Source organism: Sparassis crispa (assembly GCF_003851025.1).
Source record: "Sparassis crispa DNA, contig_000002F, whole genome shotgun sequence".
Classification (NCBI taxonomy): domain Eukaryota; kingdom Fungi; phylum Basidiomycota; class Agaricomycetes; order Polyporales; family Sparassidaceae; genus Sparassis; species Sparassis crispa.
In genome coordinates, this window is record NW_020939749.1 from 707,893 (window position 1) to 733,660 (window position 25,768).

General features: G+C 44.7%; 7 protein-coding genes across 7 annotated transcripts; 2 read left to right on the forward strand and 5 right to left on the reverse strand.

Moving 5' to 3' along the window:
• Nucleotides 1-1,218: 1,218 nt before the first annotated feature.
• SCP_0302060 (ADP-ribosylation factor-like protein) lies at nt 1,219-2,178 on the reverse strand (the record flags this gene model as incomplete). Its single annotated transcript, XM_027755603.1, has 7 exons — nt 1,219-1,240; nt 1,291-1,350; nt 1,400-1,628; nt 1,689-1,853; nt 1,903-1,987; nt 2,038-2,089; nt 2,138-2,178. 7 exons carry the CDS (start codon nt 2,176-2,178, stop codon nt 1,219-1,221), a joined length of 654 nt encoding a protein of 217 aa, XP_027611404.1.
• Nucleotides 2,179-2,278: 100 nt separating this feature from the next.
• Nucleotides 2,279-3,255, forward strand: SCP_0302070 (Probable V-type proton ATPase 20 kDa proteolipid; the record flags this gene model as incomplete). The annotated part of the gene is made up of 7 exons (XM_027755604.1): nt 2,279-2,360; nt 2,424-2,535; nt 2,590-2,667; nt 2,718-2,754; nt 2,808-2,886; nt 2,937-3,113; nt 3,173-3,255. The coding sequence occupies 7 exons, from the start codon at nt 2,279-2,281 to the stop codon at nt 3,253-3,255; spliced, it is 648 nt and encodes a 215-aa protein (XP_027611405.1).
• Nucleotides 3,256-3,710: 455 nt separating this feature from the next.
• Nucleotides 3,711-7,028, forward strand: SCP_0302080 (predicted protein; the record flags this gene model as incomplete). Its single annotated transcript, XM_027755605.1, has 19 exons — nt 3,711-3,781; nt 3,834-3,859; nt 3,911-4,078; nt 4,135-4,340; nt 4,395-4,547; nt 4,596-4,710; nt 4,760-4,851; nt 4,907-4,984; nt 5,037-5,144; nt 5,194-5,411; nt 5,471-5,644; nt 5,703-5,801; nt 5,858-5,939; nt 5,996-6,119; nt 6,168-6,233; nt 6,280-6,387; nt 6,443-6,639; nt 6,696-6,760; nt 6,818-7,028. The coding sequence occupies 19 exons, from the start codon at nt 3,711-3,713 to the stop codon at nt 7,026-7,028; spliced, it is 2,361 nt and encodes a 786-aa protein (XP_027611406.1).
• A 12,150-nt stretch (nt 7,029-19,178) lies between these two features.
• On the reverse strand, nt 19,179-19,958 carry SCP_0302090 (hypothetical protein; the record flags this gene model as incomplete). Its single annotated transcript, XM_027755606.1, has 1 exon — nt 19,179-19,958. The coding sequence occupies one exon, from the start codon at nt 19,956-19,958 to the stop codon at nt 19,179-19,181; it is 780 nt and encodes a 259-aa protein (XP_027611407.1).
• A 356-nt stretch (nt 19,959-20,314) lies between these two features.
• Nucleotides 20,315-20,800, reverse strand: SCP_0302100 (hypothetical protein; the record flags this gene model as incomplete). Its single annotated transcript, XM_027755607.1, has 1 exon — nt 20,315-20,800. The coding sequence occupies one exon, from the start codon at nt 20,798-20,800 to the stop codon at nt 20,315-20,317; it is 486 nt and encodes a 161-aa protein (XP_027611408.1).
• A 1,362-nt stretch (nt 20,801-22,162) lies between these two features.
• SCP_0302110 (hypothetical protein) lies at nt 22,163-23,818 on the reverse strand (the record flags this gene model as incomplete). Its single annotated transcript, XM_027755608.1, has 1 exon — nt 22,163-23,818. The coding sequence occupies one exon, from the start codon at nt 23,816-23,818 to the stop codon at nt 22,163-22,165; it is 1,656 nt and encodes a 551-aa protein (XP_027611409.1).
• Nucleotides 23,819-24,198: 380 nt separating this feature from the next.
• On the reverse strand, nt 24,199-24,576 carry SCP_0302120 (hypothetical protein; the record flags this gene model as incomplete). Its single annotated transcript, XM_027755609.1, has 1 exon — nt 24,199-24,576. The coding sequence occupies one exon, from the start codon at nt 24,574-24,576 to the stop codon at nt 24,199-24,201; it is 378 nt and encodes a 125-aa protein (XP_027611410.1).
• Nucleotides 24,577-25,768: the final 1,192 nt, after the last annotated feature.

The window sequence follows — 25,768 nt, forward strand, 5'->3', positions numbered from 1 at the left end:
TGCCCGGCTTCTCAGTACTCGTGAACGATGAGCCCGTGTTGTAGTTGTTCTTCCCCTGGCAAATATTACTTGCACTGGTACGACGGGACCCAGAGGTCGGACGAGCCGGCGTCGAAGTCGTATGAAGAAAGACTGCAAGGTGCGCCGCCGGTGATATTGCCCGCCCACTCAAGGCCGTCCTCCTCGTCGGTGAGCGGCTCGTTTTGGCGCACCTGAGGAGAAGAAGGCGTGATCGCGAGACACTTGATCTCAGCACCCGGTGGAAATGCGGCGCGGCCTACGTTCCGCTCGAGGTTGATGAGATTCTGACGATTTTTGCTGCAATTTTATTTACCAATGAGAGATTATAGCAACATTAAGTGGGAGGGTGGACTTGCACTTCTGGGTCTTGACAGTTTGAATAAGGGCTTCTTCATGGTTAAAAGTCCCGTCTGGCCTAGTCAACGAACGAAGTGAAGACAGCAGAGAGTAGACGGACCTTAGACAAGATGATGGATGGGCGACGGGATAAGGAGAGATGGACACGTCCGGGCTCACCTTTATGTTGTATACTTTCTGGCAGGCAGAAGAGTGTGATTCGGTCCTAAGGGAGCCGTTATTCTGATCTGCGGCGCATCAGAGGAATTGAAGGTGTTCAATGGGATCTGTCAGTGTGAAACGAAAGTGCAGCAACTCAACCTAGATAGGAGGAAGCTTTCAAGAGAGAAACACAGATTTCAAGACCTCTAGAAATCTCGGTGTGTAGCTTGTCAAATCAGATATATGTGTGAGTGAACGAGTTACAAATGCTCTTGGCATCTCAGCGCTCGAGCGCTCATGACATATCCCCCACAGCGTGGAACAGATCGCAGTAACAGGACGACACCATGTACTGATGCGCCCCCACCTTCGAAATGGAGACGAACACTGATACGGGCACACCAAGTCCTGGAAGAAGGCTACAATAGCTGAATGACTGAGTCCTCCATCCTGCTCAAAATTGCGATGGAAAAATTTTCAGCGCATCGAAATACCCCGCTTGGAATCACTGCAGTGATGAATGAGAATACCGCCGTGGGATTTCATGCGCGCTCCAATCCATGGCATATTAATTGTAATGCTGTATGACGCAGCGGATACTGAGCGACCGTCTCTCGAAACGGGCCGGGAAGACTCACTAATAATCCTAAATGATAGTGATTAAAAACACGAACAGAGACGGGGAAAATTATCGTTCATCTACTGTCCGGTCTGTTCATCCCTGGCCTGTATCTCAGTAAAAAATGATACGAGAGATAACACTGGACACACCGTCGCCTGCTGTTCTGCACTCGTATGAACAGCCAATCTACTGCCGCGCGCACACCAGTCCTGAGATATGGTATCAGTAGGACACTCAGCAGCATAAATGACTACTGACCCCTCCAGAGCAGAGATGCCCATGACATCGAGACTCGCCATGCGCTCCCTGCGGTTCTCAAGCTCTATCTCCTCGCCGTATCGTCGCCGTGCGCTCTCCTGCTTCCGTCTGTGCCACTCTTCGTAGTCGTTCCGAATTTCCTCCACTGACAGGCTTTGTGGGCTATCCTGCTTGTTCGCGAGTAGCAGGAGCGGCACACCGAGTATTTGTGGGGACGATAGAACAGAGTCTTAGTTTCCCTTCGCACCATCAGCCTACGCAAGCTTCGACTACCATAGGAAGGACGCACCGAAGACTTCCCAGCCTTCTCCGAGTCTCTCTCGATCCTCTGCGTCAATCACGAAGACAACGGCGTGGCAATCGTCATAATATCTGTGCCAGATAGAGCGAATTCCCCGTTGTCCGCCGAGGTCCCAGAATTGCAGGATTGTCGAAGGAAGAGTGATCTTACCCACTGCGGCTGTATCACTACAAGGCTATCCCAACCGAAGGGGTGCACCCACTATTTTGCCCCACTGTGGGTGCTATCTTGTCCGCGGGAAGACCAGGGGTATCGTTATATAATGTCTTGATTTTCTCCAAGAGTGTCTGCGCGAGCTGACTGTGTGTTTCGACCAAACTAAATGAACTGGACGTACCGTCTTTCCGGCACCGTCTAATCCAATAATAATAACTGAGAATTCTTCCTTCCTGATCTCATCAGTTCAAAACCTCAAAACAAATTAATATGACGTGAACCTAGTCAGATATTCGTGAAATCCCTTGAGGAGATGATACATTTCAGAGTTGAAGTGCTTCGACCGGGTTAGGGTTGTAGGTCAGAAGAGGCGCCCGTTACTGCCACTTTCGCTGCATACAGCGGCAACGTCGCCCGAGACGATGGGCTCGTATTCAGTATACTCGGCCTACGGGCTTACAACGTTTGTGGTCATAGTCATCGCGCTATACCTACTCTTTACTGGTGTGTGCTTGTCTTGATGACGTGAGACTTGTACTCACCAACTTGATGGTGAACTGCGGTCAGGTTCTGGAGAGGCGTTCAACGTCGGTCGTTTCTTAGAAGAGACAAGTCCGTATGCATTCGCGTCGGTGGGGATAGGATTGTGCATAGGGCTGAGTGTGCTGGGTGCTGGATGGTGCGTGCACTATTGATTGTCACTCATCTGTGCAATGCTTACGCGTGAATGCAGGGGAATCTTCATAACTGGCGCATCAATTCTCGGCGGCGGAGTGAGAGCGCCGCGGATACGCACGAAGAATTTGATCAGGTACAGCACCTCATGTTCTGTCTTACCCTTGTTGCCTAACATTCTTTCAGCATCATTTTCTGTGAAGTTGTAGCCATCTACGGTGTCGTACGTGTTCAATACCCTCAACTGGTCGGGTTTGCTTATCCAACGTTCCGCAGATTATTGGCATTGTGTATTCCGCGAAAATGACGAGCGTACCTGACATGTTGCTATACACCCCAGAGAACTACTTCACTGGTGCGTGCACTCGTATTCATACCCGCGCCGAGCTGACTCCATCGAACAAGGCTACGCGCTTTTCTGGGGTGGATTGACCGTCGGGGCGTGCAACCTCCTATGTGGTGTCTGTGTGGGCATTACAGGGTCGACGGCAGCCTTAGCAGACGCGGCGGACCCAAATTTATTTGTCAGGATCCTCATCGTCGAGGTATTTGGCAGCATCCTGGGCCTGTTCGGTCTAATCGGTGAGTCTCGTTTAATGTTTCGTATAAGGGTAAATTGTTGAATTGTCTGTGCCGCTCAGTTGGCCTCCTCATGATTGGGAAGGCTAAGGAGTTCACAGCTGCTGCCCCCGCGATAGCAGTAGCGTCGCCCTATGTATATTGATTGGACTGTGTCGTCGATAATGCAATGCTCTCCGAAGTTAAACAAATATCCACGCGTAGCAACCTATGCGCGGCCGCGGCACTGTCATTGCTCAGTCACTACCCGTGGACGACCACTGATCATTGTTATGTTTCCGGAAAATTGCGCCATTGATCTCTCGTAGTGCTGAGTGAACTATCAATATGCTCTGAGCGTGTTACAAGCGGGCATGCCAAGATGAGGAGGCGCGAACTTGGCGCGCGAGCTACCTACGCACGCGCCTAGTGCCAACGACTGTTGTGACTTGCATCCCGTTACACTCTTCCATTCGTTCTGCTGGATTCTTGGGTGTTTCCCTTCCTGACGACTTTCGTTCCAGTATAACTTAGGCTTGTAGTCCGACACAATCCAATTTGAGGGGTATATATACTGATAAAGGCGAAGTGGCTGCGTATGAATCTCGCTCCCGTACCTCTATGTCGCGTGAAAGTACCGCGGAGCAGCATGGCATACCAGACGAAGGAGAGGAAGAGTTCGAGCTAATCAGGTCAGTGCGGCGCGAACCGTGCTGCTCCACGCCGCGTTCTCACTATGAGCAGGAACTACGAGGACTTCACGACTATTGGTATGCACAGTGCGGGAGCGAAGAGACGTGTGCTAATGCTCTTTCAAATAGATTGGATACAGGACTCCATTATCGAGCGCAATAGACGGCTCAGGAATGCCCAAAAGGTCCACGCTGCGCGCCGCGGTCCCCGGGGCGAGCTTACCGTCGCCTGGGTATGGTCTCATCTGTGGAAGATCCTGAACAGCGCGCAGAGCTGGATCGTCGTCAGTCTAGTAGGTGCGCCCCCACGTCCACCGAATGTGAATGCAAGCGTGACTGCTGACGGTGTGCAGGTATGTGCATTGGAGTGAACGCCGCCATCATCTCCATCATCACTGCTTGGCTGTCCGACCTTAAGTTGGGCTACTGCTCGGACGGGTGGTGGCTGAACCGGCAGTTCTGCTGCTGGGAGATCGAGGGCGGCGACGACGCGTGCGACTCGTGGCATGCTTGGAGCACCGCTGCGCCAGGGAGATGGGCTATATACGTGCTCTTTGCTGTAAGTCGGTCCCTCTTCTCTGCCTGATGTACCGCGCATGACATAGCGAGGAAGGCTTCATTCTCCTTCGTAGCCGCCCATCTCGTCCGTTCTTTGGCGAAGTATGCTGCAGGCTCAGGTATATCAGAGATCAAGTGCATCCTTGCCGGGTTTATCATGAAGGGATATCTCGGTTTCTGGACATTTGTGCTCAAGAGTATGACTCTGGTGTGTATTGAAAATTACTGTCCCCGTTTTCTCATTCACAGCGCATAGCCCCTAGTAATTGCCTCTGGCCTGTCGGTCGGGAAAGAAGGCCCCTCGGTGCATGTAGCTTGCTGCATCGGAAATCTCGTCGCGAGTTTATTCAAGAGGTATTCGCGTAGTCAGGGTATGTCAACGGGTTGTCCTCGAGTTACTGTTAATCAAATTGTGCTCAGGCAAGATGAGAGAAATCTTAACTGCCTCAAGTGCAGCTGGCGTTGCGGTCGCGTTCGGTTCACCGATAGGAGGTGTGCTTTTCTCCATAGAGGTATCGCCGACAATACCTTCCTGTGATATGTCATTGACCGTCTATTGAATCACAGGAAATGAGCAATACTTTCAGCATCAAGACCATGTGGAGAAGCTTCTTCTGTGCGCTGATGGCTACAGTCACACTTTCGGTAAGCGAATTCGCAAACTGCGATCCATTCTCCCGCTTATTGCTGTAATTAGGCAATGAATCCATTCCGAAGCGGTAAATTGGTGCTGTTCCAAGTCACCTATGACAGAGACTGGCATTTCTTTGAGATCATATTCTTCATCATCCTGGGCATATTCGGGGTACGCAGAGTCTCCCCGCTGACCATGCGATCACTCACATGCATTCAAGGGTTTATATGGCGCTTTCGTGGTAAAGTTCAACTTGCAATTCGCTGCCTTCCGCCGCAAACATCTCGCAAACTATCCTGTCGCGGAAGCGGTCACGCTAGCCACCATCACTGCGATGGTAGGGTGGGTGAACCGGTTCACTCGCATCGACATGACGGAGAGCATGTCGATTCTGTTCCGCGAATGTCAGGGCCATGGAGACTACGACAATATTTGCCAGTGAGTCTGACGACTCCCGTGGATGGTCCCGCCTGACGGAGTTGCTCGACCCTCTCCAGGACCTCTGTGCAATGGCCGATGGTCAATTCCCTATTCCTTGCCACGATCCTACGCATAGGGCTCGTTGTCGTGTCATACGGCTGCAAGGTGCCCGCAGGCATCTTCGTGCCTTCGATGGCCATCGGCGCGACGTTCGGGCGGATGGTGGGCATCATAGTCAAGGCGATGTACCGGTGGGTGTCATACAGCATCCACATACAGCGGTAGCACTCATACTGGCTCTGGAGATAGTGCGTATCCTGAGTCGAGCATGTTTGCGGTGTGTCAGCTGGATACACAATGCATCACTCCTGGGACGTACGCGTTCCTCGGGGCCGCTGCAGCGCTGAGGTGAGCATTTCTAGGTTTTCCCCGGGCACGTATTCTAATTGAGCGCTTGTTCACAGTGGGATTATGAGACTCACAGTGACCGTCGTTGTCATCATGTTCGAGCTGACCGGGGCCCTGACCTACATTTTGCCTACTATGGTTTGTATCATACTCGACGAATTTCTCGCCATGCACTCACTCACCGTCCGTCGCAGATTGTGCTTCTCGTCACGAAAGCCGTCGGAGACTTCCTCGGTACGAACGGCATTGCGGACGAGATGATCCGATTCAATGGATTTCCATTTCTCGAGAAAGACGATCAAGCTTACAATGTACCCGGTACGCCTCTTTGCAATGGTGATAGTTTCTAAAGCTGAATATCAGCAGTTTCAAGAGTAATGCGTAGAGAGCTACATACCTTGCCCGCATCAGGTATCTGTGTGCGTGACATCGGTAAGTGCGATTTTGAATCTGCGACAGCGTTCCTGACGAGCTCCAGAGGAACGCCTGGCTAGCACTAACGTGAAAGGCTTTCCAATTACTTCTCCCGATGCACGCCATTCTCTCGTGGGATACATCGAGCGTTCAGAACTACTGTATGTGCTAGGTAAGATATTTGCTCCTTTATCTTTTGGCTGTCGTTATTTAGAGTATGGCTCCAGACAAGGCACGCAAAGTGCGAAATATCTCCCCTGAGACCCCTTGTTCTTTCGCGTCAAATGAAGAGGACCAGCGTCGAGTTGAATACCCGGGCATCGCTACAGGGCCTGCTGTAGGAATCGACGAGGATATTTCGATGGAGATCATCGAGACATCGGCTACGCCGGACGTCCTCAAGTTCTGGCCGTGGGTCAACCAAGTACGTCGCATGTGAGACTTGAACGAAGATGCCCAAGTCTGATGCTGTCCGTCCAGACGCCTCTCACGGTCTCTCCCCAACTTCCGTTGGAGATTGTGATGCAACTATTCAAAAGAATGGGGTGAGCAACGTGTGTTTGCTACCTAATCCCTGTGCTGACACCATTTCATCCCGGCAGACCTCGTGTTATCCTGGTCGAAGATCACGGAGCACTTGCGGGCCTTGTCACGTTGAAAGATGTTCTGCGGTTTACCCTCACAGAGCAAAGCGAAGTGGAGTCTCCATGGAACCAGCGCCAGTTTGAGGGAATCGTGGAGGAAGTGTGGACATGGACCAGTTATCAGTTTGATAAAGCGATCTCGTGGTGTCGAAGGCTTGTTGGGCGATAATTTATTTTGTTTTTCTAGCCCCTCTCTCACTGAGCTAGCTACAGTAACTTACTTGTGCCACCTTCCTCTATGCTCTGCGATACAGGGATGGGCCTTTTAACAAATCGGATGTGCTGCCACTGCCAGTAATAGACTGGCCTTGTGGTTGCTGGTTTGAGCAATATCGTGAATTTAATTAAGACACTGTATCGTGAACATTCTTCAGTCGTGAGAGATCGTGAATAGTGAAAAGGAATGTTCCAAACTTATTTCTACCCTTGCTCAAGGGTGGCATGCTTTTGCTCTGGCGTATTCTTCTACACGGTTTGCTGTTCTGGCTCCGGTGGTTTATGGGCACCACCTTGGTCACCAGGATGGCTTCTTTGGAAGGGCTCTGAGGTTGACCGAGGGCGGAGGTCTTCCCCACTTCAGGGAGTTTCTGCTCTCGCTTGGATGGCTTTGTCTTGGGCAAATTAGCCTGAAATCAATGGAGGATAAGCTGAAGATGACAGCATGACTTTGTCTCGGCTTGGTAAGGTGCAAATCCTATTGAGCGTTGCTCGTCCAGAAGTATATGGCCAAGGGCTACATGAATTGATAGGTGACTCTGAGTTGTAGTCGCAGTAGCACAAAACGCCTGACTCACGGCTGTCAGAGTCATCGATAGGTGGTTACGTCAGGGTCCGACCCACCGAATCGGTGGAACGAAAGTATGTTATCTCCTGTTGGTGATCAATAGCACTTCATGTAGACGATTAGTGAGAAGTTTGCCCTGAGGTTGGATAGTAGTGGGAGTACCCACGACTTCCAGAGGCGCTGCTGGTAGCAAGGTGACGTGAACACTCCTTAAAGTCTAATGAGTGCAGAAATGGCCAAGAGGGTGGCGGAAAGTCAGTTCCTTACCACAGGTCGAAGAAGTCAGATAAGGGTCCCAAGGGGACCTCCCTCCCTCCTGCCATATTTGGCAATTTTACTGCCTTATATGGAATGCCATTCTCACGGAAAATATATATAAATTTAATATAATTTCATATTTGCACTCACAGCGGCAGTAGCGAGATCACAAATCACCTCTACCTGGTTATGACGCCGGCATTCACCTTCAATGCAAATCTTATCACAGAACTCATTAGTACCCACTGGTAGTGTCATGTGTATATTGATGCAGGTAAAATGGTGCTGCAATGAATCATGCCCCCAGTGCATGCAGAGATAGTTCAATGCTCACACAGCCTGCATGCCCCCATTCATGAGTAGACCTTGCAGCTGGTGTCTTTGAGAGATTCACAGTCACTAAGCCTTACCATAAATGCTGTGGACAATTCTGAAGCATTTTGAACCAAGGACAAGTAGTTATAGAGTGTGGAAGGCTTTTTCTGAGCATTCTGAATTGTCACCGTCAAAACACAATTTATGACCCCAGGACCACCCCTCTCTCCCTAACCCATAGTCTCGGCATTCTCCGGCTGAGTACTCTTGAGAATGGCCATGCCATTCCTATGAGTGATACTGCCAAGGGGATCAGATATCACACAGGTAAGGTTTATCTGGCATATCAAGGGTCAGATAACTCCGCAGGGAGGGAAGATGATGAACTCTGAATTTATATACTGCAATAAGCAAACACATGCTAAGACATGGTGCGTGCTGGTCCCTACTCTAAGTATGACTGAGAGCACGTTCTAGGGGGTTTCGATGTATCGTAGTGGGCTGCTGATTATAGGGAGTAGTAGAGATGGATGGTGTATGTCTATATGTCCACTTGTCGTGCTTAGGCCCTATAGCCTGTCAGTCTCAGCTGAGAATATAAATGAGTCCAAATTGAAGTGAAAAAGAAACATGCATTGTGCGGGTGTATCTTGTGTTGGGTCCTGTCATGGGGGCCAGTCGTGCCACCGTACATCTGGTTCGTCATCTAGTGACTAGGCCTTCGCAAGGGCTCAAGTCAATCGTGAGGGGTCCGACCTTCAGTCACAGCGATGACCAGAGGTCGGCCCAGTGGAGCTGTCTTATGAATGCTTGGCCGCTGTCTGCGGACCAAGGTCGATCTGTCGCACAGATGTAGATGGTAAAACTGGTTGATGTGTAACCAGGACAAGATGGGGACTCCAGCTTGTCCTGTCGGTCTTATATACAAGTACAGGCGTCTGTCTACCTGTAATACTAGAACTACGATTGGTCCATCAGTATCAATACAAGGGCACAGGGTTCGTATACCTGTCCCACAGTCGTGAGAATGCTGAGTCAGTCATGACTCTGCGTGAGAGACAATCTGTCCATATGGAGATAAGGTCGTGCTGCAAAGACAAGACAGCAATGAGGTCATCGTGCGTCTAGCGCATGTATCAGGGTCTAGGGCCATGCCCATGAGGTTCGGTATCTGTATCGTAAGGGTAAGGCAAAGGTGAGGCAAACATGCCTTTGTCGCATGTGTGATAGGAAGCGCGTCCTAGGTCTGGATCTTGTACATGAGGTAAACATGCCTTGAGCACAAGGTGCATATCATCAGATGATCTGGTAGATCTGTGCCGGATAGATAAGGGCGATGACCATGATGACATCATGGTCATGTGGTCAGTGACATCATTGTCACATGGTCAGTCTAGGCTCTGTGATGTTATTGTCACGTGATCGGTAAAGGTAAAGGCGGAAGTCGTCCGCGCGTTCCTCAGAGAGGAGCTTTGTAACAGGTCCTATACATGCATCAAACAAATTGGTGTGTGGTCATCCTAGCATATTTCAATGCTTCAGTCTACTGCTCCCCCTCTTGGTCTGATCTCCTCGCCTCTTCCTCCCCTTTCCTCGACTGGCTCTTCTGAGTTCTCCTCTTGCTCTTCGTCGGCTTGTCCTATTTCTGGTTCCGGCTCGTCCTTCCACCTCACCTTCCTCTTCTTCTTCCTCCATTCCCCTATATTTGTAAATGCTCTGCTCACATCGATGAATCTCACCAGCACCGTGATCCTGTCCTGGGTACCCAGGATGGTTGAAAGGTCGATCACCTTGCTCGCCTCTTCCAGTATAGGTCATTTAGCATTGTATCTTGGGCACACCTGTAATATGTGTCTTCTTGCTTGTAGTAGCACTCTGCATGGGCATGCAATGTCTTCTGTCAGCACAAAGCTCTTGTGGTAGTCTCCTAAAAATGAGTGACATGTCCTGCACTGTACAAGATGTCTGAAGGTCTCCCTCAGAAGTGTCCTGAATGTCTCACTCATTTTCATTTTTGGTGTAATGCGGTTGGCTGTTGCAAATCATCTGGTTGGTGCTGTCTTCTTTCACTCCTTCACCCATCTTTCATGTTCCCTCTCCTTTGCCCTTCGTAGCATGTGCAATCTCGTTGCACGCATTGGTCCTTCATTGATCTTTATTGCATCCTCTGCCAGTCTGTCTGCTAGTTCATTCTCTCATACTCCCTTATGTCCGGGTGTCCATGCGATCCCAGTAGTGTGTGTGGGGTCTTCATCCAGGAAAGCTGTGATTTGGTCTCGGAAGATCCAGGTGTGTCCTTGACTAGGGCCAGTTGGTGGATCAAATATCATTATGATCGCAGCTGTGTTATCAGCATAGAAGTGTAGATGTGCGATTGACGGGTCGGCAGTCCTTGCAAAATGGGTGACATCCCTCGCTGCCCATGAGAGTCCCGCCATCTTTGCATTATATACCTCCACCTTGGTTCCCATCCCAATCTTCCTCGAGAAGACTGTTTCTCCTTCCTTCAGTGCAACAAGCACTGTCCTGACTCTTTTGATTTTCACCTCGTTCTCCAGCATTGATCCATCTGAGTATACAAGGAGGTGGTCCAGTAAATGCTTGAACTCTTGGATATGAATGTTGTGTTTCTTTATCGCTTCATCCTTTGACATTCCCTTTACTGGAGGCACAGGAGGAGTATTCGCTCATTGAGTGGGTGCAACTTCTTTGCCAATTTCATTAGTCTTGTCTCACTTGGTGGTTTCTTTCACCTTGCTGTGACCAGCTTATGTGTTGGTAGCAGCAGTACAGGTGCAGCGACCTGGATAGTTCTCCATTCTGCAGGTAGACATTGTAACATTGGGCTGAATGGACTCAGCTTATTGAATTGTATCGCCGTGGTTCTGCATATCAGGTTGAGGTGAAACTTGATTGGCAGGATTGCCACCTCGAGTTCTAATGCAACAATTGGTGTCATTAAGAACATCACACATATGAGCCTCAATGCTCGTCTTTGGACTCTTTTGAGGCATGTGGTATATGCCTTCGATTTTTCTCGCCACCATGCAGTGCATGCATATATCATCTATGGTCTGACATATGAGATATACAATGTTCTCAAATGCATCTGTGACAGTCCCTTGATCATGTTAGCTAACATCTTCAGTCCATTTACTGTTTTCTCTGCTCTTATCACCATCTGTTTGACATGGTGATTAAAGGTTAGTTGTCTGTCCAGGTATACACCCAACCACTTAATTATATCCTTTCCACACAGTGTCACCTCTCTGGGCAATGTGATCGCTGGTGAATCCCCTGTGCATCTACATCTCTTGGAATAATGCATCAATTCCCTCTTCACTCTGTCTGGTGCCAATCCCACTCTCATCAGCTCTTCTTTGACTTCAAGGTATGCAATTCTTAAGATCCGCATGTTCATGTCTAATGACTTTGATGAGACATAGATCTTTCCATCATCCATGAATATGATCAAGTGTGTAGCTGTTAGACTGTCTGATAGATGTAGTCCTGCTGCTATCATCTCTGCCTTCATCTGAAAGATCTCTAGGATCTTCACAGCATAAATGATGGACAGGACTGGGGAGACCGGTGATCCTTGTGGAATGCTGTTCTCCACAGTCTCCATTTCTCCTTGTATTCCATCTAGACATATCACTGCCTGTCTATTTGCAGCCTGTCTACTGAAATGTAACGACATAGTTTGAATGAAAAGGTAAGTTTGAAATTCACATAGTAGCAAATGCTGCAGATTCATAACTTACAAGATCATTTTCCTTTCTCATCTCACCTTGTCACCATTTCATACAGTAAGTGAAGAAATGCTGTACTTGCCACATTTTAGTCTCAATAATACTTACCTTCTTACCTATTGCATTATTTATACACTCACTCAGAACCACTTAATTCATAGTGTGATATCATACATTAATAACATTAGTAATGAAAAATAAATATTATAAAATAGATATTGTAGAGGAAATGCATATCTTCATCCATCCAACTGAGCTGTTAATTTTTGCTAGCTCAGTAATATGTTTCAGAATGACCAACCTCTCACAGACTATACATTTTGCACATGTTACTCAAAACTGAGTGTAGATATCTTTGCATTATTTTTTTTTCAGACAGTGCAAAAAATTTCAAAAATTTCAGAGACATTTATTAGTGAGATCTCTGAAAATCATTGTAATGTGTTATCACATTGGTCATTTTAGTACACTATGACTTCACTGAATACATTGGCTATGTAAGAAATTTCGTCTTAACAAACAAATGTCATACAGTTCTTAAATTCTGTTGAAGAATTTGTAAATTCTTAAGGCATGCACGTAAGTCATAGTAGGCCAAGCGGAGTGAAAAATGATGTAAGGTCTCGACTACTTGTATAAACTTTTCTTACATTAAAACTAGAATATAAATCAAATATTATGTAGCATTAATGTCCAGCAAAGAGTTTTACAAAGTCATCAAGTATTGGCGTGATGCCTGCATCTCATATAGTTATCTGATTTAACAGCTGAAGATCAGGAACAATTCACAATGCTCCACTTTTCTTTAGCACACAAAACCAGTGAGAGCAGTATGATGACTGACTAGGTTCATATATGTCTGCTCACAAGGTAACTGGATTACACATTTCTTGATTTCTGGGGAGATAGAAATATTTGGATAGGCTCCAGGAACATGCAGTTCCACTGGCATAATATATGGTGTGAACCTACGTTATCTATGAACATTATTAAGCGGATCATACACATTGCGAGAGCTAGATGGCTCGATCTTGAAAGAACATGTCGCTGCAAGTCATATAAAACTTTTCTTCTTTCGTGAAGCTAACCAGACTCTTCACTCCGAGTTTAATAGAAACTGATATGACAGCAGGAAGTATCCCGACATCTACAACTGCATCGGCAACATATCTTATAAGACCATTGAGCAGATGATATTAGCACTTGATGAAGATTTCTACCATGTTTCATTCAGCTGGCCTATCGAAGGCATTCTATCGAAGACAAACATTCTTAAACTGACGGTGTGCTGCGAAGAAGACTACAGACCTTGGTGGTGAATTGCATGATAAGTCCCTTTTTTTTCCCTTCATACTTGTATCTCCTGACCTCGAGGTCGAGATTGAAAGTTGTTGCCTCTTGTGGTAGAGAAAAACATCATTCTCATACTAACTGACCATTTAATTGTTTCCGAGTTTTTAGAAGAACATTTTCAAGATCACACACTAGAATTCATCACTTCATCGTGCACTCTAGAGGCAGATTCTAATTACTCACATGTATCCTCCACTTTGACTCTATCTCGCATGAATGTTAGGCCGATGGACTGATCTGATGTGGTGTGCAATCAGACATAATGACAGGTTGAGCTCCCTGCTTCTATTAGGGGCCCGGAATGCATCTCGCAAATAGGGACGATTCCCTGTCAGGTTGCTTAGTTGTCACTGTTGACAAGAGGTACTCGGAGGTCGAATAGAAGCGTGAGTTGCTGCAGACAAGGCTCTCAGCCTCTTTATTTCCTTTCTTAGTATTTTATTTTCTCTTTATGGCAACCACTTAGACCATTGTGTCATCGACATCATCGTTCTTTTTCTTTTTCTATATACACTTGAGAGCAAATGAATCAGGGTGCTGGGAAGGTCACGAGCGGAGTTTATGTCAGGATCGGGCTGCATATGTTTGTACTTAAGAGACTCAGGTGTCCAGAGAAAGAGAGTTTTCCCTTCCCCTTGAATCTCACTCTCTCAGTCGAAGTCTTCAAGAATTGAACACGTCGAGGGTGTCGCGTTGAGTTGAAGTTGATATAAGGAAGAAGATATTAATAGTCTACTTATTACGCAGCCTCTACACTCTTCCTTATAACTTTATATTGTCACACGCTATTTCCGAAGTGTCTTCATAAAATGTACCTCAGTCTTCTTCTCTGAAGGCCAAGCATCTTTCATTGACTTTCGGGATTTTTAGAAAGAGTTTCTTTTCCTCTGGCCAAAGGCATTCATCATTATTAATATATTGGTAAGTCATTCTGGTGTTAACTTGGTTGCTGGTGTAAAATTAGGTGAACATTTAGTTAGAGAGATGAGACTCTTCAATGGGTCTTCTGAAAATTGTCTAATAACTCTTGTATCCTCAGAGAATACACCTTGTACTGGCTTTACTTTCTTATCTACCTTTTTATAGGATTCTAATGTCTTGTATAGCTCTTCTGAGTTACACTCAAAGACATATGATAAACAATGTACGTTATCATTGCATTCAAGCATAAATACATAATTATATAATCCATAATCGAGTATCCTACTAGAGAATATAGTAGCACATTCTGAAAAACAAGAGGAAAGGATACTGGATATATAGGTCATGTCATAACTATCAGAAAACAACTTAATACCAAAACTGAAAGGGTTTTTTCGAGCAAAAGAAGGCTGGTGTGATGTATTTATTATGAAAGAAGTTAATTAATTTATTAGTGATATCAGTCATTGCATTGAGGAGCATATCTTACACATGCTCACGCACCTCATCTTTCCTTATTGTGTCGTCTTCATTATCAGCATCACTCACACCCAAGCTATCTCATTTATCATTAGTGCTCTCTAAATCATCGACAATCTGAGCCAGCAGTCATTATTTTACTGTCACTATCAGACACGTAATCAGATCTTCTTTCCTCAGCCTTTGATGAGAATTTGTTGTGATCACATTCTTTTTACCTGAAGTATAATTTATTGAATCAATGATATGATTTTCTGGTCATTAATCATTCATCAACAAGCATTTTTATACCTTGCTTTTGGAACTCTTTAGCAGTAATTGGCTCAAATGACAACATCTTGTAAAATCCAACATATAGTCAGACTTCATCATGCAATCTCACAAATACTCAGTGCACCTGCTGCGATTTAAAAACTCTGACAGACTTCATATAATATAGGCTGGCATCGTCAGGATTCTTAAAAGCATGGAGATAATATACAAGGGAAAGCATCATGAAATTATTAATTCCATATATGTCAACTCTCTCTTACTAATTAAAGGGAACATTTTGATAAAGCTTCCACCATAAAGCTGGGAGATGTAGTAATATGAGAAAGTAAATTTGAGCAGCATTTTCTAAGTCTAAAATGATGAAGCTGGGATTGGAGTTCATTCATTCCAGTCCTAGCAATAATGTTTCAGAACTGGTTGATGTAATTCTGATTGTCGCCTATCTGTTTTAACCTCTCAAGAGTTTTTGTTACTGTTCTTTCAGAATCGATATTCATAAAGGCTTTCATTGATTTGTTTACATTAAAATGGCTTCTGTATCAAGTTTCCTTCCATACTGCTACATTTCCTTTCCTTAGAAAGGACATTGCAAGTATAATTTGTGAATTGTTGTCATTATATATCTTCGAGTTGATCAATATATAGAATTAGATGTCATGCACACAGGTTACTGCTTCAGAGACATCTCTGAAGAAGCTCTTCAGCTATCCAATCATTTTCTTAGTTGGTCTTAGTGATTGCACCTAAGGACTGATAAGGTAGAGATCAATGGTCCTACCTGTGGAGCAGGGCTTGTATATATTGTCAAAGTAAGAGAAGAGATGAAAGCTGCAGCTAACCAGCTGAAGAATATACATGAAGATTCTACTTTGCATTAATCTCTTTTCTATAATGTTTCATACCACAGTCTCATGCAAAAATCAAGAAAGCTTTGCAACTTGACTACAAGTTTGTTACTCAGTGGCTTAATACAGCTGGGCTCCTAAAACTCCTCCTCATTGTGCTTAATGCAGCTAAAGATGTGCCCACTGATGCAGCCTAAGCTATCAGAGCATCTAAGGCCAGCAACTCAATGCCAAGCAAGAGTGTAAAGCTTAGTGGAAGTGCAGAGGGCTCAGTGGAGGTGGTGGAGATGACAAAGGTGGTGAAGGTGAATGACGAGTGTGACAGCAAGTCATGAAAAAGGCTGAGTAACCAAATTACTGAGATTGTTTAGGTGCAAGCCAAACTCTCAGTAACTTTTGAGCTATTGTGGGTCTATTCTTACAAGTTTTAGTCTACTAGTCTGCTGTTAAACTTTTGCTTTTATGAAATTCAATTATATAAAGTACTTTCAGCTACATTTTAGGTAAAGTAGAATATTCTACTTAAAGACTATCACATAGTATATTTTTAAATTTATCTTGTGATGTTAAAAACACTATATCTTGCTAGTTTAAATAATTTTCTCAAATAATATACTATCATATCTATCACAAACAAGGATACTTATTATCATGTTTCAAAATATATTTCACATTTTGTACTTTAATATCCAAACTAACCTAGTGTAAGATCAAACATACATTTAAGATTGATCTTCTTCAACTTTCATTCTCAATATAAGAAGAAAGGATAATAACAGCAATCTGTGTAAAAGATAGAGACATACAAGTTTTTCAAGTGATATATTCAACTTGAACAATGTGCCATTTGACAGAACATTTCAATGAAGACAAATTATGTGATATACAGGAAAAGATATGTTCACTAAACAACATTCTGCATTGTGAAACATCCTATAGATAAGCAAATAATCTTTATTCTTATTAAATACTATAGCATATTATGTTTAATTGTATCAGTCTGACAAAAGTGTTTTACAAACTACAAAATGACTAACTGTTAGCTTACAAGTAAATCTTATCTCAGACATTTCTTTAAGTAGAATATCCCACTTTGCCTAAACTGTAGCTGAAAGTACTTTATATAATTGAATTTCATAAAAGCAAGAGTTTAACAGCAGACTAGTAAACTAAAACTTGTAAGAATAGACACACAATAGCTCAAAAGTGCATTTTCTATTAATAGTGAAATGTTTTTATGTATTTTTGACATCATCGAATATTAATAGTCTAGTGGGACATGTCATATAACAATTCTTCCATTGAACTATCTTATAAGTTAGATAATTTCATAGTAGGTTATCAATGTACTTTGATGCTCTAAATGTATCAGCACTTGAAAGTCTTACAGGTACAATATGCTATAGATTATATTGAAGCTAAGTAATCTAATTATAAAAAATCTAATACAATTTTAAACATGTATGAGACAGTCTACTAAATGTCTTAGCTCACAAATTCAAAGTATAAGAAGTGCTGAAGAAAGAATATGATGACTATAATGAACTCATTTATGTTATAATATAATAGTATTCTATTACATATTGATTTATATGTACTATAAAAATCTACTATCTGAATTACAGTCTGTCATCATTACTTTAGTTTTTTATTACTATAAGCATCATTATTTATATCTGGTGTAATAATAAGAATTCAATACTAGTCTACAAAAAAGACAGTAGTTATCAATGCGAAAGGTAAATGTTCTTTACTGGGCTATAATCAGATGTAGTATTGCTTAAGCTGATATTGTAAATATACATTCATACTCTATACAGATGTAGAAAGATTATAATATATAGCAGATTTTGCAGTAATAAAATGTGAAATCCTAGCCTGAAAAGTCCCATTATACCCCCTGACACCACATGACAAGTAATGATCTATAGGAACAAGCTGAACAAAGGAAGAACAAGAGACTGTACCTACTATACAATCTCCGGAAAATTTTATATGTGATCATATAAGGTCATGACCCAGATAGAGATATGAGATATGTGATGAGGATCTGAACAGATCACACATTTTGCAACAATTAGCAACAACGTATTAGTAGCTGTTGCAGCTAGTAGCTGGAAATATGAGGTATCCTAAAGTGCTCATGTACCAGTAGTCAGTGATATACTAGACTAATGTAAGCATCTTACAAATTGACACTAGATGACATATCTAAGTTCATCTCATAGCACAAACTATCCTGTCCACTGCTTTCTTCACTTCTTCCACTCATGCACTCTCTCCAATGGAAGACTCCGAGGATGAAAAGCTGGTCATGGACTTGCACAGAAATGATGACCTATTTGAGAATACTCTGACATTCTCATCTGATAGGTTTTACACCCCTGATGCCAAATCTCTAGATTATTTGGTGCTCAATACCCACTTCCATCCTGATGCTGCCAAGAATAAAAGGTGTCCTTATCTAAGAAAGAATAATAAGAAGCATTTGAAGTGGACTAACAACCAATGCGAGTGTGCTGAACGAGCTTATATAATGAAGACACTAGATGACTTTGAGAATGAGGTAAGCTATTTGATATTTACTCTGCTCTCATGCTAATTCTAGTTTGCTCAGATGAAAGATTATTACTTGTCTAAAGGCATCAAGTCTGAGAATGACTACATTCATTTGGACCATGCGGCTGTTATGCAGCAGCGAAACACGAGCGTCTAGTCGAGTCATTATGAGACAAGGTCTTAGTCTAAGACACAAGTCCGTTCAAGTGACACTTCTGGCAATGTCCTTGCACTGAAGGTCGATCAGAGTTCGTTCTTATGACTTGTAGTAGCTGTCTGCTACTGACGGCCGATCTCAGTCAAAGGCAAGTGAAAAACTGGTTTAATGATAACCAGGTCGAGATGGGGATCCAGCTCGACGAGATCGTCTACTTATACAAAAGGTATTCACAGTACTACGCAGTAATATGGGATCGTTCATTGGCTAGATAAGGTGAAACGATGTCTGGGCAAGGTAACAGCGAGGAAGTAATATGTGTGAGAAAGCTGAGTAAGATCATGAGATATAATTAGTACTAATGGGAATGACGGGTCGTGTATCAGAACGAGGTAAAGATGCGGCATACATGCACGTCTTGCATGTTGTGATAAGAGGAAGGTCCGGAGTTGGATTCGGTATAACCCTAGACTAGGGGTTCTGGACGTTTGGGTAGAGAATCAGAGGTTACGCTCCGATGAGTCACGTGTTGGATCACGTGATCTGGTAAAGTAAGGGGAATGAAGAAAGGAAAAAGAAAAGATGTGCCATAACTGAGGAGCATTGTAACATCAGCTCTCGTCTAACATTTCTTGTCCCACAAGAAATATTTGTAGTCTTCATCGTCGTCGGGGATAGTCCCGGACATAATGATCACCTCCACATCTGTAGCACGTCCTTCGGCCAGTTCGTGGTCCTTGTTCATGCATACGTCCATCACGACAGGGATGACTGCGACACAAAGAAGTCGATGCGTGTGAGAAGGAGGGTTGCGATAATGGGGATTGACCTGAGGTACATGTGAATGAGGGGGGCGAGGTCGAACAGGAATTGGTTCTGGTGATGAACGAGGAGTGGATGCGGGTCTCCCATCAGTGGTGTATCCGAGGATGTGCCCGATGTCTTCATCTCCATGCTCCCTCCAGATCTCCTGTGCTGTACGACTGACTGTACTGCGCATCAGAAACCAGACTTGGTCGACTCTGGTTCGGGCTCTACTCGTCCTCTCCTCTGCTGCGATGAGCTCTTGTCTGGCTGTCTGCATCCACTCGACCATTTCTAATGCTCGTTGCATAGAAACCACCACTTGTCGATCTTGCGGGCGATTTTGTAGGGCGACGAGAATATCTGTGAAGTCGACGGGGGTACAGATGGCTGAGATCAGATGTGTAGCAAATTCTTGTTTGTCCGATGCGTGACTGAGTTCAATCGAAGATGAAGGCGATGAAGCGTGGATGAAGGGTGTCTGTGTTTGGGAGGATATTCTATTGACAAGCGTAGATGATGCGGGGGTACTCATAATCGTAGAAACGACTTCAGCAAGTATGTTGTGAACAAGGTCGTCTATAGCAGAAGTGGGCATTGGTGATATGTGGTTTTCTCCTCCCTTTATACCTTTCGGTCATTAATGGAATCACAGTTATCTGTGATGTGAAACAGAATGTCGTGGATGTGGGTAACAATCAAATAGATGAAAATCCATTGGGCAATAAAGAGCATTCCCACGGAGATAAGGACTGCCTGGTCAGTTCCAGGCATCGTTCTGATCACCCCAGCCGCTAGTGTGTGGGTGGTCTCGTGTGAAGAGCATGTGTTTGACGAGTTGTCTGATAAGGATTCGGTGGATGATCCAAAGGAAAGTGAGGGTTGTGCAGTGGAGGACGATTAGGAAGATAACTAGGAAGGCCGTCATGGTAGTTATTCCAGTTTCCTCATCCTCTACTCGATTCCCCTCATCCTTTTATATACGTCGAGGGTCTGCTTTGCATTCTGTAAATTGTGGGCAGGTTCCCACGAGTTTTCTGCTGACGAATATCCCTTCCACTTGACTAAGTACCTCAGGTGACCTCGGTATGCCTTGTGATTCAGGATTGCTTTGACTTCGTACTCTTCTTCATTATCCATGACATCAGGTGGTGGGTTCACGTAGTTCGGACCATGTATGTTGTTTTCGTGATAAGGAGATAGAAGGGCAGCGTGGAATACGGAATGAACTTGCCAGGTCTTCGGGAGTCTGAGGCGATAGTTGGCTGATCCGATGACTTCAACAATTTCGAATGGCCCCTCACGCTTGGGAGCTATCTTGCGTGAGGCATAGTTGACCTTCAGGTTCCTCAAGTCTAGCCAGACCTTCTGTCCTAGTGTGAACTTCGGCGATCCTTGTCTGACTCGGTCCGCCATCTGTTGTCGGGCTAACTCATGCATGGCTAGTGCTTCTAGTCTTATCTTTTGCAGCATGTCAAGCCTGAATTCAACCGATGGAATGTTCGTCCTTGAGAATACGGAAGGGAGTCCATGTGGTTCATATCCCATCATGATGCAGAATGGGCTCATCTTCCATGCCGAGTGTTCCCTCGTGTTATGACAAAACTCGAGGTCTGGCAGGCGATCAGCCCATGTTTCAGGGTTGTTTCCACAATAGAGTCGAAGATAGATTTCCAGCCCCTGGTTGACTCGTTCTGTTTCTCCATCCGTCTGAGGGTGATAAGCTGTGCTCATTGATGATCTAATCTGGAGTAGTTGATTTAACTCTTGGAAAACCTTGGATGCGTATTGAGGTCCTCTATCTGAGATGATTTGGTCAGGTAGTCCAAATCACGAGTAAACTTTGTCATGAAAAATCTTGGCTGTTCCTTCAGCTGTGATCATTTTGAGGCAGGGCGTAAGAATCACCCCCTTCATAAGGTCATGGTCTACTATGACCATAATTGAATCAAAGCCGTTGGAAACGGAGAGGTCAGTGATAAAATCTGTGGTGCAACAGGAAAATGGTAATGCGTGTGGGTCTGCGGGGATTGGTTCCAAAGGAATACGAGTTGGGTGAGTATTCAGTTTCATCTGTTGACAGGCAGCACAGCCTTCGACGTAATTGTTGACAAATGCATACATGCCGGGCCATCAAAATTCACGATGTAGGAGTTCAAGAGTATTGAACTTTCCAGGGTGGCCCATGGCAGGGGAGTCGTGATGTAGTCGAACGAGGTCACGATGAAGAGGTTCGGATGGTGGGACATAAATCTTTCCTTTGTAAAGGATGACACCATCACGAACTTCCCAGTCGGAAAGCGAGGACTTCATTGGGAATGGCCCTTTGTGCGCGATTGCTTCAAGGGCTTCATGAACAATGAGGTCCTTTGCTGCATGATTTCTGATTTCGTCAAATAGCATCGGGGAAATGGATCGCACAAATAGTGCATCGGGTAGAAGGATGCGATCTTCATTGTCACTTTCACTGTCATCGAGTCCGTTACGATGAGATAGCGCATCAGATTGGATCATCTGAGTGCCAGGGACGTGAATGAGGTGAAGATCGTATTGTGATAATTTAAGACTCCATCGTGCTTGTCGGCGGTTTAACTTCTGGGCTGTACAGAAGTACGTGAGGTTCTTGTGATCACTGCGAACTTCGATGAGATGAGGAGAGCCTTCTAGATAATGGCACCATTCGGTAAGGGCTCGAATGATTCCGAGAAGTTCGCGGTCGTAGATTTTGTAGTTTCGTTCAGCTGGATTGAGCGTCTGTGAAATGTAGGCACAAGGATGGAGTTCTCCATTGATATCAGCTTGTCATAAAACTGCACCTGTAGCAAACTTGGAAGCATCAGATTCGACAATGAAGGGTTTTGCTTTGTCGGGCAGCAACAACACTGGGGCAGTACTAAATCGTTGTTTCAATGTATCAAAAGCTGTCTGACATTCTGTTGTCCATTCAAAAGGTGGAGATCCAGCAGCGGTACGCATAAGGTTCATCAATGGTTTAGCAATATCCGAGAAGTTGACAATGAATTTCTGGTAAAAGTTTCCAAACCCGAGGAAAGAGCGAACACCTTTTACCGTGCTTGGTTCAGGCCATTCTGCAATTCCTTTAAGTTTGATAGGGTCCATGCCAATGTAGTTTTCTCGAATGATCATGCCTAGGAATTCGACTTCCTTAACGTCAAAGAAACACTTTTCCGGTTTAAGGAATAGGTTGTTGTCTTTGAGTCGTTGGAGTACACGTTGAGTTCGAACGTGATGTTCTTCCAAATTGTTTGAGAAGATGAGGATATCATCCATGTAAATGACTATCCATCCTTCATCGATCATGTCCTCGAAGAGTGCATTCATCATCATTTGGAAAGTCGCCAGGGAGTTGCAGAGTCCAAAGAACATGACCATAGGTTCAAAAAGTCCGCGATTTGTCTTAAATGCACCCTTCCATTGGTCACCATCTTTGACTCTGACATTGTTATATCCGGAGCATAAATCAATTTTCGTAAAGATCGATGCACCTTTGAGTTGATTCATGAGCTCAGAAATGAGCGGAGGAAGAGAGTAGGCATTCTTCACTGTTCCCTCATTCAGGTATTGGTAGTCCTGACAGGGATGTAGTGCTCCATCTTTCTTTCCAACAAAGAAGAATGGCGAGGCCATGGGGGACTTCGACGGTCGAATGTATCCTTTTCGCAGATTTTCTTCCAAGAAGTCATCCATCGCTCCTTGTTCCTTGAGCGATAATGGATAGACTTTACAGTCTCGTGGAATAAAATTGGGTTTCAAGTCAATGGTGTGGTCCCAGGGCCTGGTTTCTGAGAAGCATTCAGCTGCTTTCTTTTCAAAGACTGACTTCAAATCGTGGAGGTAGTTGGGGACCAACTCTTCAACGATTTTGGGTTTGTCTACAGCTGATGCTTCCTTGTGTGCTTGTTGTGCCAATTCCTGTGATTTACCGGATGGTTTATAAAAAACCGTATTCTGTGCATTACAGAATAATGGGGATCGAGTACTGTGTGTAATTCTTCTGATGGTGGGGCCTCTTCGTATAGTGAAGACTGCGGTTCCAGTCTTTTCATTCGTTAAAGGTGACTCCTTCCTGATGGGTTCAAATACTCCAATAACTGGTTCTCCTGCAATATAGGAGATAACTAGATCGTCATCATCAAATTGATCCATAGAGGGTTCTAATGGTGGGTCGTCTGGTTCGGTATTATTCCATACTGCGGGTAACTCGTCACGCTCAGTGTCATCGGCTATGATTTCTCTGATAGATTCTGAATGTCCAAATGAGGTCGGAGAAGTTTCGGTGGTGATTAACTCCAGGAGGTCATCTTCTTTGAAAATTGAAACTTCTTCGTCTGGTACATCTTCGACGGTGGGTTTCGGCGACCATTTGGCATCCTTGCCAAACCAAAAGTCACCGGTTTTCCAATTAATCATCAGATTGAGGCGTTTAAGCCATGGCATGTCGAGAAGTATATTTTCTTTGCCAATATCGGTTAAGAGGAAGCGAGTAAGTGTCTTCCTTCCTCCAATCTTCATCATCTTCCAGGTACAGTGAGTAATGGTACCCATCTGATTCAGTGTGCCGTCTGCATTTACGACTTTAATCGGTTTTGGTAATTCCCATTTAAGGAAATCATTTTCTTCCGCAAATTGAATATGCATGAACGTTTCAGCCGCACCAGAATTGATTAAGGCTTCTGTTGCAACGTCTTCCTTCTCTCCCAATGAAATATTCACAGTGATTGAATTTCCGCTAGTGTTACAAATAATGAGGGGAGATACGGTAAGATACGATGGTCCATGCGTTACTAGTGGCCATCGTTTCAAAAACCCAACTGGGTTCATTCTTCATCAGTCATGTCGTTGAAGACATTTCGCACATAGGCGATCTGTTCCTCTCTGGTTCCTTCCTTCGGTATCTCCTTCTTCTGTGCGAGATCTTCTCGCATCTTCTTGATCCACGTGATCGTGTCTGTGTCCAACCCGGGCTGTATCGTTCTAGCATGGGTGAAACCTCCAAATTGGGAGTGAAATTGTCTGTCATTGGCTATATGGCCCTTCTGTCCGCATAAAAAACATAATCCTTCTTTCATTCTCTTCAGTCGCTCATCCGGGGACAAGCACGAGATGTTGATACGATCAACATCCATCGCATTTGGATCCTTTGCAGAAGTCGAGTAGTAGGGACGATGGACAGATCGGCCCTTTCCTTGTGTCATCGTAGTGGCTCCTCACTTGAAGATCTGAGCAGATCTCCATTGGTTATCAAACTGCGAGGCATACTCGTACCACTTGTCAAGTGTCTTGGGCATGCTTTCCATCTCATATATCCTTTGTCAGAGTGGGTCATTAAGTCCCCATTTGAAATACTCGATATTTCCGGCATCTTCTAATTTCGCCTTGGATTCAAGCGATCAGAATTCGGCAATGTAGTCATCCGCAGTACGATTCCCTTGCTTGATGTTACGTAGCAAGGTATGAGCGGTTTCTTCAATATTTTCATCACCAAATGCTTTGTTCACACTTGCAATGAACTCTTTCCAACTTCCATAAGAAAGGAAGTCATCATTGGTGAGTTCCATTTCTATGAAGCTCTGCGCCCATGATCCTGCTGTCCCTCCTTACATGTGCGACAGCACGAATGCAATCTTCTAATTATCCTCTTGGTAGACATGGCTATTTCCAGCCATGTAATTCTTGCATTGGTTTATAAATTCCCTGAGCTTCGAACGGTCTGAACTGTTGAAGATCTTGGGTTTTCTAAAACCAAGTTCCTTTTGGCTAACATGGTGATGACCTTCATCCATGGTAATTGTAGCCACTGGTGGGATGTCAACAGTTACAATTGGTGCAAGAGTCGATTGTGGTATGGGATCCTGGGCAGGGGGGTTCCAAGGGGCGTCTGGTCTTTCTCCTCGATAAGAGATCGGTATACCACTGTCTGCGATGTGTAGCAGGACAAGCTCTCCAACGTTATGGGGTAGCTTTGCTTCGTAGTCACCATCTGGGTGATCGATGTGCTGGTCTGGTCTGATGAATAAGGGTCGTCCGTTTAAAATGTGTACGTTCCTCTGCGCGTCCCACTCTGCCTGAGATGGGAGGAGATCGATGTATTGCTTGGGAAGAGCAGGTTGATAAAGTTCAAATCCAGCGTGGATAAATTCTCCTGTGTGACCTACGTCTACACGTAGACTGCACACCGTCCTTAACTAAGCGGGTTTGTTCATCGTCGGCTAACAAGCCTGTAAAGTGTCTTCTGTCTTCAAACTGATACACCTATTTGCTGATTGCTCGAGTGATTACCTCAGCCTCCTCAGCCTATTGGTCTCTCGGACAGACCCCTCTCCGAAGATGAGTGATCAGTCTATCCCTTCAGCTACCTCGATTACAGAGTAATCTCAAACGGTGCTT